This window comes from Plectropomus leopardus, chromosome 18 (assembly GCF_026936395.1).
Source record: "Plectropomus leopardus strain MGB_pleo_1.0 chromosome 18, ASM2693639v1, whole genome shotgun sequence".
In the NCBI taxonomy this organism is placed as follows: domain Eukaryota; kingdom Metazoa; phylum Chordata; class Actinopteri; order Perciformes; family Serranidae; genus Plectropomus; species Plectropomus leopardus.
Genome location: NC_142193.1, coordinates 19,956,929 through 19,974,530, shown reverse-complemented (window position 1 = coordinate 19,974,530; position 17,602 = coordinate 19,956,929). Strand labels below are relative to the sequence as shown.

Genomic DNA, 17,602 nt, shown 5'->3' with positions numbered 1-17,602 from the left:
CAGTGAAGCCCGGAAGTAAGTTTAGGAACATATATTCTACTAACCAAAACTGAAGGAATGTTTTATTCTGCCCAAACGTTTATTATAAAACATGGCTTTTTTGCCTAGTGAAAATGTTAATTATCTATCAAATGTTGAAAAAAACAACTCTTTTTAGATGGTGAGGTGAGGATTGCAGACTTCAACCGGCGAAAAGAGGTCTCGATGCAAAGCCAAAGTTGAAAAGTCAGACTGAGAGGACAGTTACATCAATGTGCATTCAAGGTGTGCGCATAAGTAATGACTCATATGATGGGGAAAAAACCATTTCAAAGCATTTTTATTACAAGATAAATCAAATCTTGACAAGGTCATGTCAACATAATTGACAATTCATAAACCCACAAGGTTTTTTATAATGCATTTGGCACAGAATCAATTTCTGAAATCTTAAATTAATTCACTTACAGTCCTCAGACAATCACTTTTAACAAGCTTTGTAAATCTTCTCATCTTCAGTCACTCGTTGGCTTCGACTAGACATCGATGTCTCAGTCCTGTCGCTGTGGTTCAGGACTCAACGAATCGCAACAATGTCCCTGACGTTGTAGGTATGCTGTGAAGAGAACAAGGACTTTATTCAGTAAATTACAATGTAACGAACAGCGCAGGATTTTCCAACAGCCTGAGACAAGTAATAAGTCAGTTTGGTCAGTCATACAGGGTTTCTACAGCTTAAGGCAAATAATATTTAAGACTTTTTAGGACTTTTTTAATGCCACTCGGAATAAAAATTTAAATCTTACAATAAACAAAACTGAATAAAAAATATGTAGAATTTTGCCCCCAAAATGTATTTTAACATTTAACTTGACTTTTAGTGACGTTATCGCCTGAAGCATTCAGTTATTACTTTTTTTTTTAACAGTAGTCAATTATTTGGAAATATCACAATACAAAATCAGAAAAAAAATATTCATAAAATTCAACTCAAACAAAAAAAAAGTGCGTTGAGCTAAAACGTCAAGAAAATCGTAGCTGCGTTTTCAAAGTCATTTTCTGATTATCGGGATAGCTTTTGAAGGTTTTAACAACCGCAAGCATAGACACTTCAGAGTCTCGCCTCAGGGCTTTTTAAGCGAGTGACCAAACCCTCAATTACTGAAATGAAAGAGCAACTGCATGAAGTCCTTTTCATTTGACGGGTAAACTCTGACCTACTGCAAAACCTCAAATAAAAAATTGACACTTCAAAAATCAGCAACCCGTATACAAGCAAATGTTACCTGTCTACCAGCTCTGCACCAACAATGTCATGGATGTGGTATTTGATGTGGAATTTCACGAGTGCAGTCGTCCGCCGCTCCTCTAGCTCTGTTTTTAAGACTTCACTATATTTGGACTTCTTCACCATGCCGAGCACCGCTTTACGACCTAACAGGAGAAGTGGTACGAAGGTTAGAAAACAAACAGTCCTCCGTTTAGCAAGGCGCTGTCAAAAATTTTGCCAAATGACAAATTTACTTGAGAAGCAAAGTACTGTTGAGACGTTGTCGTAACACCCACCTTGTATAAAGTACTTGGTGAATTTGCCAGAGTTGGGAATGGAAAGCCACCAGCTGCCTGCGTCCCTCACAGTCAGGACCCCAGACTTAACCAGCTGCCTACAGGGTGAGAAAAAGTATGTGCTGATCTTTGAAAATGTATTTTCACACACCGTAAAAGTAAAAAAAAAAAAAAAGCTTCAAACGCACGAGAAGATTAAATTTGAAAGCATAAAAAAACAGGATAGATCTGTCTTTCATACGTTATCTCAGAGTCTGTGAAGAGGAACTCCCGGAGCATCTTGTCTTTGCTGAAGCTCAGCTCTGTGCAAGGAGACAACAGTTTCTCCAAGAACTTTTCCACCGTCGCTCGCGTCGCTCTGCCGTCCTCTCCTGCCAGCACTTTGGCCTTGTAATCTGCAGCAAAAACCAGCCCGAAGGCTTCCGCATCGAAGCCGAGCTGGAACATCAGCAGTTCTCCTCGTTCCCGCAGTTTATTCTGTGGACCACGAGAAGAGCAGTGGGTTGTAATTTCTAGTTCAGCTAGAAAGACATATGGACTTTATGACAACATGAGAGCTGTCTCTTACAAGCTCCTTGTCCACTAAAGTCTTGTCCCTGTGTACGCTGTAGAGTTGGTGCTTCAGAACAATTTGAGGCAGAGTGTCGTTGAAGAGCTTCCTGGGGAACAGGGTCATGAGATACTCCAAGGTGGATCTGATGTCGGTTGGTCCTGTGAGGTGAAGCAATAAATAGAAAGTGAATTTTACATGCAACCATGAGATTTAAATAAAACTGGAATGAACTGTTGACGCATGGCAGTTTCCACGGGATCCTGGACAGTTTTCTGAAGATCTGGAATCGAAGATGTTCTTTTGCAGTTTTTATCAATATTCAGGGATGCCAAATTATTAAATAACTTTGCCCATCTGGCAAAAAACGTTCTTCTATGAAAGCGTATAAAAGATGAAACTGCTGCTATTTTGTAACTACTTCTCTCTCTCTCTACGTATTTCTGTGCATGTATCCATGTTTGTTTGTCTCACTCTCAATAGCATGCAGCCAATCACTCTCAAAAAGACCTGTGCACACTCACACACATATGCACTCACACACATATGCACTCACACACATATGCACTCACACACACATGCACACTGACACACATGCTTACATCTATTATCATACATGTTACACACATTTTCTCCCTTAAATGACTTTTAATTATTGTTATTTTGGCTGTCATGAATACTTTATTATTTTTTCATCACTTATGTTCTCAATCTGTGTGCTAACTTTTGTGTTTTTTTCTTACAAGACTGTGAAATTTTAGCCCTGTTTTTAGGGCCATTCATTTTTTTTCTGTCTCTCCCTGAACTGTTTACTCTAATTTTGTTATTTTGTGTGTTTTAAACTGAAAAAAATATATCATATACTATACATAGCCTCCTCATGCTCGCTGTCTGTCCTCGTCAGTCTGGCTGTCTAAGTATTTATGTGTGTACGTAGTCTTAGTACATTTTATCTGCACTGCATGGAGTCAATTTGTTTTATTGCTGACTGTGCAAATTCCTGAAGTCTTCCTGTACATAACTGTGTCCTGTTTGCTAATGCTTATGTCTTGTGCATATCTGTTTCTTGCCTGCTAATATTTATATCTTGTTGTGTCTGTTGGCTCTCTGCTTATGTCCTGACATATACAACAGCCTTCTTCATGTGCTTTTAACATGCAAACCATTTAGCATATTTTTACAGTCATTTTTTTCATTCATGCTTTTAATTGTTTTCATGCTTTTTGTTTTGGTTACTATCTTAACACCTGGCCTAGGGGCAACAGTTTAAAATTTGTCTTTGGCGAAACATTTACAGCAATATTTATTAATGTGCACTGTCCCTGAAAGAAAAAAAAAATCATGTCTACCATCTCCATCACTGACTGCTCCAAACTTCTGGATGTCATTTCTTCTTTTCTTCACCTTGAAAGTGTCTGAGATCAGAGCCCGTTTTCTGTTCATACCTGGAAGGGAAAAAAGTAATAGACATTCATGACTTGCAGAATAAACCTGTTTACCCAGACAGCTGCTTTTCTCATGCTGACACAACTGAAACCCCCTGCGAGATTTTTATCTGAGCTTTCAGAGAGATTATATCTTCTACCTTGCAGAAATTTTCTGAATGAAACTGTTAACGTGATTGTAGAAGCCAGAAAGTTCTCCTTTTGTGAGAAACCAGCGTTTTCTGATTGGGAGTGTCAGTCAAATTTGGCTGGATGGGTTAATATAACTGGTGTGTCGACATGTGTTTCCTCATTGAATTGCGTTTCCCACTTGCAAGTGCCTCCCTCGATGGTTAAGATGAGGGTCTGTTTGTTATTTATGAGGAGGTAAAGAGTGGTTTTTAAATTATGGTATTATTTTGTATTTATTTTAAATAACCCCTGAGACCCAAATCCTGCTACCGGGTTTAAAAAGGCATGTTGTTTTAACAGATCTGCAAAATCACACCAGTTATCACAGCCAGGAGATGTAAAAACAGAAAACAAAGTAATAATACTTATAATATTTTTAGAGGGTTTAGGTCAGGTTTAGGAAAGGGTAACGCATATCGACGGGAACAGTCTTCAACACAACACCGGTATCAACGTAACGTTAGCTCCCCTTTTTTTCAGCTAGTTTGGGTTTTTTTGATGCAAATTTTAAGGCTCTGAGAGAAAAATATAAAGATATATCCCCTTGCACGTTTTGATGGGACACACACACATACCGGTTCAAACAACTTGGTGTTTTCTTTCTTGCTAGCTAGCGTATGCGGCTAGCTGACCCGGTTTTTTTGTGTACACTGAACATAAAGGCCAGTTAAAACTAGCTGAAACGCTTACCTGATCGTTACCAAAAGCAGCAATAATACTATTCACATCGCTTTGGTCCCGCTAACACCACACAAGTGTTCACAGATTTTAACTTATGCTTTAAAAGGACAGCTATAAAAAGCCTTCGTCTCAGGCGGAAGTGACGTGACGGCTGACACCACGCGGATTGGAGGAGAAACTACATACGGAAGTACTTTGGTGTTAGCTTAGTGTGCTAGTTAGCTACCCAACTAGCGGGACAAAACACTATGCTCCTTTTGGTTTTTTTTCCTTTTTTGTGTTGATAAGAAATATTCAGTAAAATACTATTATCGGGTTTACTCAGAGTCAATGTTTATAACCGACTGACTGGGCATTGGAAGGAATTTAACGTTAGCATTACGTTAAGTTAGCTTAGCGTTAAGTTAGCTTGTTTTGTTGTGTGTGCTGACTAAGGTACGTTGACGTAGGTTTTCATCAATTTACCGCTAATGCAGTTTTAGTATTCATGGGATCTTTTTTTTTTTACAGTGGCGAAGTAACATTTCCAAAACGTTACAGAAACAGTATTTCTGGAAACCTTTATTAATCAAATATGTATCAGGCATGCACATAAGCACACGTCTGTTTACACATTGCAGATACACACAACCAACACCACACATGCTGTACAATACAAACATCTGCATCTTTACATCTGCATTTACACACACACTCACGCACACACACAGCAGACAGCTACTGACACATTATTTTTGTGATGTGCTCATTTTTGCATTTAATGTTAAATAAGATAAACTGCTGATCTCATGCATGAGTACATAGATGCATAATGGAAAAGAAAAGTAATCTTACAAACTAGTATAACGTGAGCATCTATTGTGTTCAGTGTTAAGGGAAAACAGTACTACAAATAAATAATCATGCACTTGTCACAGATTAAAACATGTTAATATTCATAATAATAAACTTTATTTATATAGCACCTTTCAAAACAGTGCTTTCCAAAAGAAAAACCAACAACACATTTCCAAACATACAGAAAATGAAATGAACTAAGAGCCAAACACTAGGCACATAGTTTAACAGGGTAAGATAAATTAAGTTCTAAAACATAAGTAAAATCACTGAGAAGCAACTGTAAAAAAAGTGGGTTTTTAAAAGCGATTTTAAAGACAAGACAGAGTTTGCAGCCCTGATCTCCTCATGCAGGTCATTCCAAAGTATGGGAGCTCTAGGATGTGAATCTGGTCCTTGGAACGACGAGTGATACTTTTGAGGATCTCAGGGCGAACGTAGAAGGAACGTAGGGCAAAAAGAGATTAGATGAGAAACTTGGAGCGAGGCCTCGAAGGGCTGTGTAAGTGATCAATAATACCTGATAATGTATTTTAAAAGCAACAGGTAGCCAGTGTGAGGAAGCCAGGATTGGTAAATGTGTTCATGTTTCCTAGTCTGAGTCCTGGCAGCAGAATTTTGGATGAGCTGAAGGTGGGAGAGAGTTTTTTTTTCTGATGCCAGAGAGAAAGGAATTATAGTAGTCTTAAATGAGTAGTTATGAACACATAGATACATTCCCAGATATTTTTGTGGTAAGAAATGGTCTAATCTTTGAAATGTTTCTGAGATGATGAAAGTAGGATTAAACCATTGATTTGACATGTTTGTCTAAGCTGAGGTTTTGACAGGAAGTGACAACAAGATTGTCTTTTTAGTGACAACACAAGTGATGAGAACATGTTGGAGCTTTTCTTGCAGGAGAGCAAAGACAGTCGAGAGGATACGAATTATCATCAGTGTCATCAGTTTGTTTCATTGCTCTTTCCTCCACTAGGTAGCAATGGACCGGCACAGACACCAACACCGCCAGTCAGCACACAAAAGAGAGAGAGATGGCAATGGAAAACAACACTGTGAGAATAAATACTACAGACCAAACACCCACCAGTATCAGTCTGTGCCAACTGCTGTGCAAAACCCACTCAGCTCTCGGTGTTTGAGCACCAGAAGGGAGCTGTATGAAAGAGACTTTCCAGTGTACAAACAGCCTGTCGAAGTCGGATGCTTTTCCCTGGACTCTGAGCGCAGATTCTTCAATGACAGACGGCAGATGAGATACTATGTGGAACCTGACAGAAATCCTGATTTTGACCTGAAGGATGGATACAAGGACCGCTATATAAAGAGAGATGAATGTGTGAAGGAAAAGCTGGACCACATCCTACGCTGGATCTTGGCCAACAGATCGAAGCTCAATTCAAAGGTCACCACGGCCTCATCATGGTAAGAGTTAGAATTTGTTTTTACTCTTTTATCCTCTTATTTAGGGTAACAGCTCTAAGTCAGATGGATACTCACTAGGGATCCATCCACCTCTAAACCTGACGTTCCCGTTAGATGCATACACTTTATTCAACCTCTGCTCTGTCCAGTCCTCTAGATGTCGACTTTGTGACATGGCGTGGCCATCTAACCAAGCTGTTGACCACTCCATACGAGACACGGGAGGGCTGGTTGCTGGCGGTTACCAAGTTCAGGGGCACGATTTACATCAGTGAAGTGGAAACAGAAGCTGCTCGCAGGGATCAAGAGAATCGCACCGAGAGACATGAAGAGATGATGTACTGGGGATACAAGTTTGAGCAATACACATGTGCAGGTAGGGAGGTTTATACGAAAGAGTATTAAAGTCACTGCTTTTTTTTAAATTTACTGACTATAGATCATATTAACCACCTCACATCAACTCAGCTATGATGTTTCCCTCGTGTCACCATATAAAAATTTGGTTTTATATTTAGTCACATCCATTGAAGCCCATTTCTGTTAGGAAAGGAACACAACAGGTGAATAATTCTTAATGGTATTTCAACATTTTAAGACACAGAATCATCACTTTACTATCTTGATTATGAGACAGCAAGTCAAAAAAATTTGGCTTTTGAGGTTTTTATTCAGGATTATTTTATAATTTGAAAGTTAAAACTTTAAGATTTTTACTTGTCATGTCAGAGTTGTGACTTTGTATTCCAAATTTCATCTAAGTCATTTTTGACTTAGAAATTATAATAAAAATGTAATGATTTTGAATAAAAGGAAAAGCTCAGGTTTTTTCAAGTGGGGTTGTATGAGGTCAGTGTATTACCTACAGTACATGATGGTCGGCTTATCCCCAGTTTGGAGCAGCAGGCTGGAGTACTGACATGGAAGCTACGCAATGTACTGCCTTGGATGGGGGCAACGCCAAATGTAATTTTGCCACTAAAAAAAGGCCCAACCAAATAAATGAATATCCATTTAAGTGCACATTATATTTAGAATATTTTCACAAAAAACTCTTTACACTTGTCTTACTTCCTTACAGTGAGTATTTTAATTTGTAACTTTTCATCTGTTTTTCTTTTCTTGGCAGAAATGAGCCTCCATACCAGTCTGTCTCAATTTATTGCATTTGACACACAAATGCAAAACATATCAAAGTTCTTACAGTGATGAGCACTTGTTTAAATGTTAACACTTCATTTCTCTCCATCCCTTTAGACAGCGTCGACACTCGACCTGACACAGGTGGCGTAGTTAACACTAACGAGGCCTTTTGCACTGTTGTGCAAACGCGGCTCACAGATCACAGACTCCTGTTCTCCGGTGAGGTGGACTGCCGGGACAAGGATCCCAACGCTCCCGCTCCTCCCGCGTGCTACGTCGAGCTCAAGACCTCTGCAGAGATCTGCACCCCCAAACAGCGCAGCAACTTCCACAGGTAGATGATGAAAATCACAAGACATCATGTCATTAACCTTTTCCCGTCAAGCTCTTTGTCTGATGTTCGATTTTACCAACTCTGAGCTGTTTTTAAGTTTCCGTCGTTGGTGTGTTCCTCAGGTTCAAACTGCTGAAGTGGTGGGCCCAGTCTTTTCTCCCAGGAGTACCCCGTGTTGTGGCAGGTTTTCGGGATCATGAAGGAGTGGTTCACACCGTGGACACTTTTCCCATCTCAAAGATCTCACATCTGATCAAGGTACAGTAAAGTTGTTTGAAGGGATAAACTGCTGGTAATCAAAAACTTATTGAAACATTGATGAATATTTTAATATTTAAATATTTTTTTTGGGAATTAGTAATTAAAAGCTTAAAATATTTGCACTTTTTCAACCTTCTGTATTTATTCTTGACAGAATGAGCACAACTGCTGGAGGCCGACAGTGTGTATGAACTTCTGCTGTGAGTTTCTGTCTTTTGTGAAGCGCACCGCGACTGAAGACAATCCAAGGTGAGTTGCACTGACAGATTATGTTTTTAACCTTTTTTGTCTAATTTTAGGCAAATATATTTAATAAATTGCTGTTGTTTCCCTCCCAGTGTGGTGTACCTGTTCTCCTGGGAGCCGCACAGAGACGTGACGTACTCCGTCCACAGGGACTCCCAGTATTCCTTCCTGCGACACTGGTATGTAGAGGAGATGACCAGTGCTCAGGTATCACACAGTCAGTCCTAATTTACAACCAAGAAATGCTCAACTTGGGCTGTTACTTGAGAACTCCAATGGAGGATTATTTACCAAAATATGTTGGCATTTTATATGTTTACAGTTTTTACAGTCTCAACTGTTTTTGTGTCACTCATCACCGCCACATGATCCTCTGATATTTGTTCATTTATTTAAGCAAAATGAGTTGCACCATGGTCTTTTCATCTTGCATGTGATGAATTTACATAAAACAGCAGTTAAACACTGATGTCAGTATTTTTTTCTCAAATTTTATTATGTTATAATAATAATAATTTAAACCCCAAACAGTGGTGTGTTAATTGAAATAAATTAGAAAGCCACATGTTTAAAAAAGTTTTGATGTGAATAAATGAAGATGACTTCAAGTAAGTATTGTGTCCACAGAAAAGTAACTTTTTTTGTAAACTGTTGAGTTCAGAACATTAGCAGTAGTCATTTAATTATGTCCTTAATAACAATTCATCTAAAAGGAATGCACATAATAAATAATTATTACATTACAGCAATGTTTTTTCTTATAAAACAAGCTTTCATTATGGAAAAAACAGAACAATAATGAATATACACACCATAGTCCATTAACTATTGTGTCATTGTCTTTGTTATTGTTTTAGTGACACATTCACCAGCTTTCAGTTCCTTAACTATTAAATAAGGCTTATTTTATCCTGAGTTAGTAAAAATTTCTCTGCTCAGAGCCGTGTTAACATTTATAATAATAAACTTTATGTATATAGCCTTTATTCTAGGCATGGGGGCATACAAACTAAACTAGAATAATAAAATCAATTGCTTTTCTGTCCACTAGAAACATTTTGCAGCAATAACAATGAAGTGAGATTACAGAAATTACAGAAAACTTGATCTGATTAGATAAAAAAGTTTTCGTTTGGGGATGTAATTTGTAGTTAAAAAAAGGTTCTGAATTGCTATGATAAAAAAAATCCTAATAATATTGTACCTACTTGACATTTATTGGCTCACTCTTTCCTGTCCTTCTTCCATAAGCACCTTTAAGTTCCCTCGATATTAAAAACCTACATTTGCCCACCGCTCAATAAAAACATTAAAGTAGAACTTTGATAAAAATTTAAAGACATTTAAACCATGAATTCATGCAGAAAAGGCACAAATTGGTGCATAAAGTATGACCAGAATGCAGGATTAAGTGTTTGATGCTCGCCACCCCCCCACAAAAAAAATATTGAAACGTAATTGAGGCCCTTGGCAGCAGGCAGATCATTCGCCCATACTCACATACATGGTGTACCTGAGAAGAGCAGGTGTGTGAGACGCCAAAAGGTCTGAAACATAATAGTGGAGGAGCTCATCTGATAAATAATGTCATTTCTAGTTTTGTTAAATTGACAGTAAACTTATGACATGCAACTTGGGTACACACTGATTAACACAACAAACAATTAAAAGGATCTTATAAATGTGAGGTTACAAAACAGCGCCTCTTGTAATGAGAAAACTCATGTTAACAGATTAAACGACCAGTTAAACACAAACCAAACAGATGAATCGACTTTGAAACTGGGTTTAAGGTGAAAGGCAGCAGAAACTCCCATTCAGTAAATCAGAAAAAAGAAAAAAGAGCAGCATGATAAACAAATACTGTAAATTTACTGCAAAACCCTAAATAAACAAAACTACTAACAGGACACTGAGACAAAAATGTTCATACTGACCGGTACAATCGTGAAGACAGGAGACACAGATATTGACATCAGCTCATAGTACAGTTTTTCAGATATAATTAATAGGCACTTAACACCTACCGCAGCGTTTGTACACATGTACTCTTAAATTGTAATAGATACCAATTCCCATTTATATTTAAGTCATTTTTACTTAATATATTACAATTGTTCAAATTAAAACCTATGAGCTGGAAAGAGTCTATAAATATGAATGGGAGCTCTTCTCCCTTTCACCGTTATTGTTACTACTGCTAATGTGTGTGTAATAATGCCATCTTAAATCAACACATTTAAACAAAAAAAACCACATTAATCTGGCAAAAAATGAGATTTCTATCAAACTCTGTTAAGTGCACAGTTATAAGACAGTGTGTGAAAAATGGTCCGGTAGCTTAAATCAAGGCATGAATAAGTAGGTAGCTCGTCTTATTGATATTATCATTTGCTATGCTAATGTTGAAGGAAAAGTTCCACAATTTGGGAAAAAAAGGGTGTTCGCTTTCTCGCTGAGATTTTGATATAAAGATACCACTAATGAGAGAAGTATGAATCTTCTTGTTTTGCTCTTTGCAAGAAAGCAAATAAGCATTTAATGTCATGTGATGTCAACTTTTCCCTCACAAATACTGTGATGTGTTTTAGTTTTTAAAATCTCAGCTGGTAAGATCACTAACAACCATCCATCAGAGATTCACCAGCAGAGAAAACCAAGATCAGTCTGCACCAATGTAACCAGTTAAAGACCCAGTGAAATGAAAAATACATTTCCCAAGTTTAAATCCTGTGTCCCCGCATTAATTGGTCATTTATCTCTTCTTATAGGACAAATATGTCAAGAAAAAAAGAATCAGTATACATGTTTTTACATAAAACACCCTGTCTTTTCTTTTTTTCTGTAATGCGGTTTTTAAATGTTAAGGACAAATGTTAAAAGTCCATCCAATCAGATGAGACTCTGGGCGACTAGCTAGCCACAGCGTTCACGTAAAACCGCACTTCACCATCGTTGTAGTAGCTAACAGAGGAACACCGAGAGAGAAAGACAGAGATGTGTGTTTGGATATCAGTCGGCAAAACTTTTGTTTTCGTGCACAAACAAAGTGGTGGAGGTCTAATTTATTCAGTCCCCCCTCGTCCTCCTCATCTAAACAGGTGAGGAAGGTGTGTGGAGCCAACAGTCCTCTGCAGCTCTGTATCACGCTCAACTCTAAGCCTGCCTTAGCTTGTCCAATTAAACGCGGAGGATTTAATTTAAATCCCTCTTGCAACTGTACACCAGTGTTGCAATACTCCAGATTGGTCTTGGTCTCAGACCACTTTTTGAAGGTCTTGGTCTTTCAAGGTCTTATCTCTGACTAGCACTTATTTTAAGACCTGTCAAAACCACAACTGCAGGACTTTTACTAAACTGCCTGTGCAGGTGTTGAATAAAGACGGTTAAGTTGGTTTCAGCTCTTCAGTATTTGTATTTGTTTGCGAAAAAAAAAAAATAGAAAATTTCTTTTGATTATTTTATCAAAAACTTTTTGGGAATTTTGATCTTTCAGATCAGTTTGACGAGTACTTATGGTGTGCATGTTTCAGGTAGGTTCGTCTTGACATCACTGCTGTACGCTGCTGAAACATTCGCCAAAAGCTAAAGATGTTCTCACTTGCATTTCACTGGCACTTTAAATGTTAAAGAGGTTATTATTAGTGTCAAACCTAACTCAGGTTTTGGTGTATTATTTGGGTAAGTGTGGGACAATCCCATCTCTTATTAAAACATTTAAGTCAGTGGTTCTCAACCTTTTTCGTGTGAAGGGCCCCTAAATTGGTACACATTAGGTCACTGACCCTCGATAAAAAGATTTTATCGCACTACCTGCATGAGCAGCGTGTGTGCATCACAAAACCTTTTGTACTTTTTATTCGGCGAACATGTTAAACAGGTTTAGAGCAGCGCTGCTCAAACGCGACTCGACTGCTGCTCAGCTGCGGATCTGTCCAATCTGTTTTTTCAGTGAAAATTGTATTTTGATGAACATCTTCACATCATACCACCTTTTAATTACTTTATCTGTCATAGACATAAAAAAATATAAATGTTCATGTTTAAACTCAACGTTTCTGCTTTCCATTTCAAAATAAAAGCCCTTTAACAACATTTTTATTAATAGAATTCCGTCATTAGTTAACCCAAGGCTTTTATTGTGAAATATTTGCAGGACCATGTTAATGACAACCGGTTTCTTGCTTGGCTCCATAAATGAGTGAAATGCCAGCTTTTAATTGTGGCAATACAGCAGCAGGAAGCTCTGCAGCAGCAAAAACGCTGTCTGTGTTCACTTCAGTGAGGTAGTCGTCACGCGCTGCTCACGCAGGCAGTGTGTGCCGGGTGTTATTCACATTGGACTCACTTCTATTGGGAATTAATTACGAGAAAAATAACTAATCCCCGTTGGTTAAGAACCACTGGCTTATGTGACTGAAAGAATTCCTGGTGTCAACACATTATAACCTACTGACGACGAGTGTACTAATGCAGTACTGTATTCAAGTAGGTGTGTTCACTACTTGAGTTTCTTGTTCAGGCCCATGACTTTGAAGGTAGCAGCAGTGATCTTCTCGTACACAACGAACATGAGGGCAGCCGTCAGAACCGTCTGTAGCAGCTTGGCCTCCAGACCTTTGTACAAACCAAGAACCCCATGCCTCCTGTAATAACGGGAACAGATGTGTGTTAATGATGAGCTATTATAACGTCTTCACCAGTGTGTCCACTGTCTCAGCGAACGTGTCGAAGCTGCACTCACTTGATTCTGTCCATCAGCAGGGAGACAATGTTTGAGAGGCTTCCAATCAGTCCGCCCTTACCGTCACCTTTGTACTGGCCAAACTAATGAGAGGTTTGAGATTGAAGAGCTGTCATTGATCATGAGCTCTTACAGATATTCTGCAACACTAACATGCAATTTATAGTTATTACAAATGGCTTCATTAGGAGAGAATATATTGAACTTTTATGCAGATTTTCTATATTTCTACATAGGAAAGATTTTTTTATTAAGTCCAAACACACAGATAAGAATGTTTTTCCTTCTACTGCCATCAACAAATATTGTGACAATATGAATGTCATAACACAAAAACCAGAATATCAACAGGTGGAAAAGGGTGACGTTTTATGTAAGACAGTATTTACCCTCAGGATGGCCTGAACTGTCTGAAGCGGATATGTCGCTGTGGTGGCGATCGCCTTGGCAATGGCTCCAATGAGAAAGATCTCTGCTGAGGATATCTGTTGTGGGAGACAAAGAGTTAACCCACTCATACCTAGTGTTTAACTGACTGTTAGAGAAGAACATAACTATTTGATTGATGGATGTAAGCGACGGCAAAGTCGGTCTGTTAGTTGGCCCGTTTAGAAATTTATTTCAGACTGAAATTGTTACTACTGGATGAATTATTATTACATTTTGTAAAGAAAGTCACAGTAAATAAAAGTAAAAAAGTCTGCAAGTTTTAAACCGCAACTGTTTTTTACAAATAAAGTGAAAGACAATAATACAGCAGATTATTTATCCAATTAAGCAAGCAAATTGCAATTTAAGCATTCGAAGAGGCTGATAGATTAGCCTTAAGTCAGTATTATTCTTTTCGACATATCTTTCTCGTTTTCTCTCACCTTCTTCCCTCCCTTGCCTGCCCTCCTCTTCATGGCCTCATAAAACATGAACTGTACAGCCGGGTTGAGGACGAGGATGAGAGAGGGCAGAGTGCCGTTCCACAGAGTTCCCACACCCTCGTTGGCTATGATCTGTGAGAAAGCATCTGGGAGGAAAACACGGCAGGGTTTTAAAAACTGCGCGGTAACAAAAACAAAAAAAGCATGTCTGAATGGTTAAATCATATAATATCACGCACCGAGAATGCCCTTGTACTGGGTCTGCTGGAGATCTTCGTTCCTGAACTTTGCTCCCTGCAGCTTCAGTCGAGTGTTGACCACCCACATGGGAGTGGTCGTGAGCACATTTACCACCCCTGCAGGAAGAATAGATCCTTAGCTTTCTCGAATCGTTCTTCCACGTGGCGTTTTTGACCTTTAGTAGCTCTATAAAGCAGCGCAGTTATCAGTGGCAGTGATGATGGTTTCAGGAGGCATTAATGCGCTAACAAAAGCAGGGAGGAAGACTTTTAGCAAGGAAATGCATGAATGTAAACTAGAGCTGAAACAATTAGTCGATACCTTGATCAACGCTCAAAGAAATTCAACTTTTCCTTCAGTCTTAAAGTTGACTTATTCTCTTTTGTAAGGATTGCTGTTTTTCTGAGTTTCATATTCTTGTAAGCTGAATATTTTTGACTTTTTGGTCGCTTGTTTGACAAAACATTTGACAATTTGACCTTTTTAATTGCCAGATTAATCAAAAATGTGCAGAATGCGTTAACATAATATGTTAGCTCTTTTTAACATCTTTTCTTAGAAAAATTAAAATCAATCACATCTTTGTTTTCTTTGTGCATCAAGCACTTTGATTGGCTGTTCAGCACTAAAGGAAACAGCGACGTGGCCGCTCAAATAAGAAGTTATGCTCTCTGTTGCATCTGCGCATTTAAAAAACAGTAAAAACAGAATCAAAGGTTTCTAAAAATCAGATTTTTGCATTTGGAAAGGGGAAATGCTTTCAGCATGTTAACATGTAAACACAACTTGTTTCTTTGTAAGACATCTCAGAGGGCACCTTTAAATCGTTCCCTTTAACACCTTCAGTACTTAATGGTTTCCATCAGGTCGTGAACAATTATTAGTTTGGCTGTGTTTACCTGATACGACCCCCATGAGCAGGTCTCTGCCGGGTTTAGACTTCCCTGGTCCAGATGCATTTAGCCTCTTCAGCGTGTTGAAGGTGTAGAAGTAGACAAAGTTGGAGCAGCAGAGGCTTGAGATAACTGGTAACCAACCTCTGTACAGAGACTGACTGGGAGAAGTGGTGGAGAGTCAGATTTAGAAAATCAACAAATACTCTGATAGAGAAGACGGAAACCAGAGAATAATTTGGCATTTTTGTTGCAGATTAATTTGCTGTCGGACAACTATTTGAGAAATTGACCGTTTCAGCTCTAGTTTACACAGCTGCAGTCACACTGCAACTGTGTTTCACTCAGTTCAAATCAAACCATTAAGCTTGTATTTAGCAGCAAAACGAGCCATAACTTAGCAGAATTTTAAGATGGGAGAAAACTAAACTTACAGGCCTTCTTCCTTTGCTATCTCAGCCAGGATGACGGGAGTAGAGTTTGACTTTCTCTTCTCATCCACTGAAGAACAAACACAAAAGTGGGAAAGGTCAATCAGCATGTCCCCGGGACGAGGTGAATGTATTACAGCAACTCTGCCGAGATCTGTTTGCTGGTGTTTTCTGTGGTAACGAAGAAGCTTTCTAAAGTCTGAATAAATAACCCACGTGATGCCTTCAGCGTAAGTATGGGAACTGAGAGGCATTTGTTGTGCAATCCATCAGACTCGTATGCCTCAGGGTTTTTCAGCTCTGGCATGTCTTGTTTTTTCAAAACAATTACGTTATACACATGCGTGTACGCTGCTGAAACGTTACGGCAGAGAGGAAGAGTGTGTCTTTATTTCAACAATGCAGCTTGTAACGTCTGTAAAGATAACTTTAGGATTTAGTTTTTCAACTTTACAACAGAAACTGTGGGGAACGAACCAGGGAGACACACAAGGCATGACGGGGTGTGTGTCTAAAAAAGGTGTTAAGTAAGTTTTATTTATGTAGCATCCATTAGGCTTCATAATAAAAAAATAACTAGGACATATATAACAATATTAACATACATAAATGAAACCAAGCTGTTCTCTTAACCTTTTAATACCTGGAAATCACCTTAACATCAGTTTTCCCTTGCATTTCAACTACTGGAAGCTGAGAAAATCAGTTTCAATTAGCTGGGATGGATAAATAGATATTATGAAAAAAGTTAGAGAAAAATGTCCAGAAAAGTACATTTCTTGTTCTCTTAATTCTCTCTCTTTCTTAACGTCATTTTCTTTTCTTTTTCGTTTTTTATTTGAGTGTTGTTTTTTAACTTTTTTTTTTTTTCTCTCTTTATTTTTCAGTAATTTTTTTGAAACCTTTTACTTATTACTTACTGATTTTTGGGCCATTTCTTGTTAAATTACTTGTCACCCCACCACCCCATGTTTTTCAAAGAAATCAAACCATTTTACTCAGCTTTCAAAGGGTTAAAGTGTCTAGATTGTAGTGAGCTTGATTCGTGATAACCAAAAGCCATCTTGTTCTCGTGCACCAGTAAACAAAAGTAACACTCACAATAAACTCGTGCAACTCTACTGAGTTGCTGCTATCAGGTAACCTCTGTCCAACATGATAAGAGCTCAGACTCACCCTGCAGCCTGCTCTTGGCTGTGTCCAAAGGGAAGAAGACGGTCATCGCTGTCACACTCCCCTAAAAGACAAAAAAGATAAAACGCTCAGTCACTCCCTATTTTCTCTTTGCAGCATTGCTAACATAGAGCTAGTGAAATTAAAAAAAAAAAATGGCTCGCCCACATTCTCCACATGACAGTATGACATCTCCATTTACTGCACGAACTCTCTGCTCACCATTGCACCTGCGACAGCATGAACCAGCGTCTCGTAAGACAGAAGGCCGACAGCCGAGCCCCCGTTGTCGGACATCTCTGCAGCCTCTCCCGGTCAGATCACCCAAACACCGGAGCGTACCCGCGGAGCGATCCGGAGAGAGGAGCCTGGTGGTCGGTCTGGTTTTCCTGCCTGCGGAGCTCTTTGCGTAATTACAGAAGCGTTCACAGCTCAGACTTCATGGTGTTTTCAAGACGAAATGCGGTAAGAAAGAGGGAGTAATGTAGAAAGAAAAGTGTCGCGCAATGTTTCCTCCCAGTCTCCATTCATTGGCTGAACCGGGCAGGAACCGGGTTGACAACTTCTTCTTCTTCTTTTTCACTATCTTCTTCTTTTTCTTCTGTTGCTGT

The 17,602-nt window shown here is 38.7% G+C and overlaps 3 protein-coding genes across 3 annotated transcripts; 1 reads left to right on the top strand and 2 right to left on the bottom strand.

Moving 5' to 3' along the window:
- Positions 1-302: 302 nt before the first annotated feature.
- On the bottom strand, positions 303-4,547 carry LOC121956255 (winged helix repair factor 1-like). The gene is made up of 7 exons (XM_042504385.2): positions 4,402-4,547; positions 3,445-3,540; positions 2,114-2,256; positions 1,787-2,022; positions 1,546-1,643; positions 1,266-1,413; positions 303-595 (listed from the first exon to the last, which is right to left on the bottom strand). The coding sequence occupies exons 2-7, from the start codon at positions 3,536-3,538 to the stop codon at positions 550-552; spliced, it is 765 nt and encodes a 254-aa protein (XP_042360319.2). The 5' UTR covers positions 3,539-3,540; positions 4,402-4,547; the 3' UTR covers positions 303-549.
- Positions 4,548-4,602: 55 nt separating this feature from the next.
- Positions 4,603-9,250, top strand: dxo (decapping exoribonuclease). Its single transcript, XM_042504383.2, has 7 exons — positions 4,603-4,827; positions 6,206-6,654; positions 6,804-7,030; positions 7,912-8,131; positions 8,254-8,389; positions 8,547-8,641; positions 8,731-9,250. The coding sequence occupies exons 2-7, from the start codon at positions 6,212-6,214 to the stop codon at positions 8,864-8,866; spliced, it is 1,257 nt and encodes a 418-aa protein (XP_042360317.2). The 5' UTR covers positions 4,603-4,827; positions 6,206-6,211; the 3' UTR covers positions 8,867-9,250.
- Positions 9,110-17,576, bottom strand: slc25a17l (solute carrier family 25 member 17-like). The gene is made up of 9 exons (XM_042504384.2): positions 17,214-17,576; positions 16,995-17,055; positions 15,822-15,888; positions 15,394-15,548; positions 14,494-14,610; positions 14,255-14,400; positions 13,772-13,867; positions 13,383-13,465; positions 9,110-13,284 (listed from the first exon to the last, which is right to left on the bottom strand). The coding sequence occupies exons 1-9, from the start codon at positions 17,286-17,288 to the stop codon at positions 13,140-13,142; spliced, it is 945 nt and encodes a 314-aa protein (XP_042360318.1). The 5' UTR covers positions 17,289-17,576; the 3' UTR covers positions 9,110-13,139.
- Between the last annotated feature and the right edge of the window lie 26 nt (positions 17,577-17,602).

Coding starts and splice junctions, on each gene's coding strand:
- dxo (XM_042504383.2), top strand. CDS start 6,212: ATGGACCGGCACAGACACCAACACCGCCAGTCAGCACACAAAAGAGAG. Junction 6,655..6,803: donor GTCACCACGGCCTCATCATG/GTAAGAGTTAGA, acceptor TGCTCTGTCCAG/TCCTCTAGATGTCGACTTTG. Junction 7,031..7,911: donor TGAGCAATACACATGTGCAG/GTAGGGAGGTTT, acceptor CCATCCCTTTAG/ACAGCGTCGACACTCGACCT.
- slc25a17l (XM_042504384.2), bottom strand. CDS start 17,288: ATGTCCGACAACGGGGGCTCGGCTGTCGGCCTTCTGTCTTACGAGACG. Junction 17,056..17,213: donor ATGCTGTCGCAGGTGCAATG/GTGAGCAGAGAG, acceptor TTTGTCTTTTAG/GGGAGTGTGACAGCGATGAC. Junction 13,285..13,382: donor CTGCTGATGGACAGAATCAA/GTGAGTGCAGCT, acceptor CCGTTATTACAG/GAGGCATGGGGTTCTTGGTT.
- LOC121956255 (XM_042504385.2), bottom strand. CDS start 3,538: ATGAACAGAAAACGGGCTCTGATCTCAGACACTTTCAAGGTGAAGAAA. Junction 2,257..3,444: donor AGCAGTCAGTGATGGAGATG/GTAGACATGATT, acceptor TTCACCTCACAG/GACCAACCGACATCAGATCC. Junction 1,644..1,786: donor TTCACAGACTCTGAGATAAC/GTATGAAAGACA, acceptor CTCACCCTGTAG/GCAGCTGGTTAAGTCTGGGG.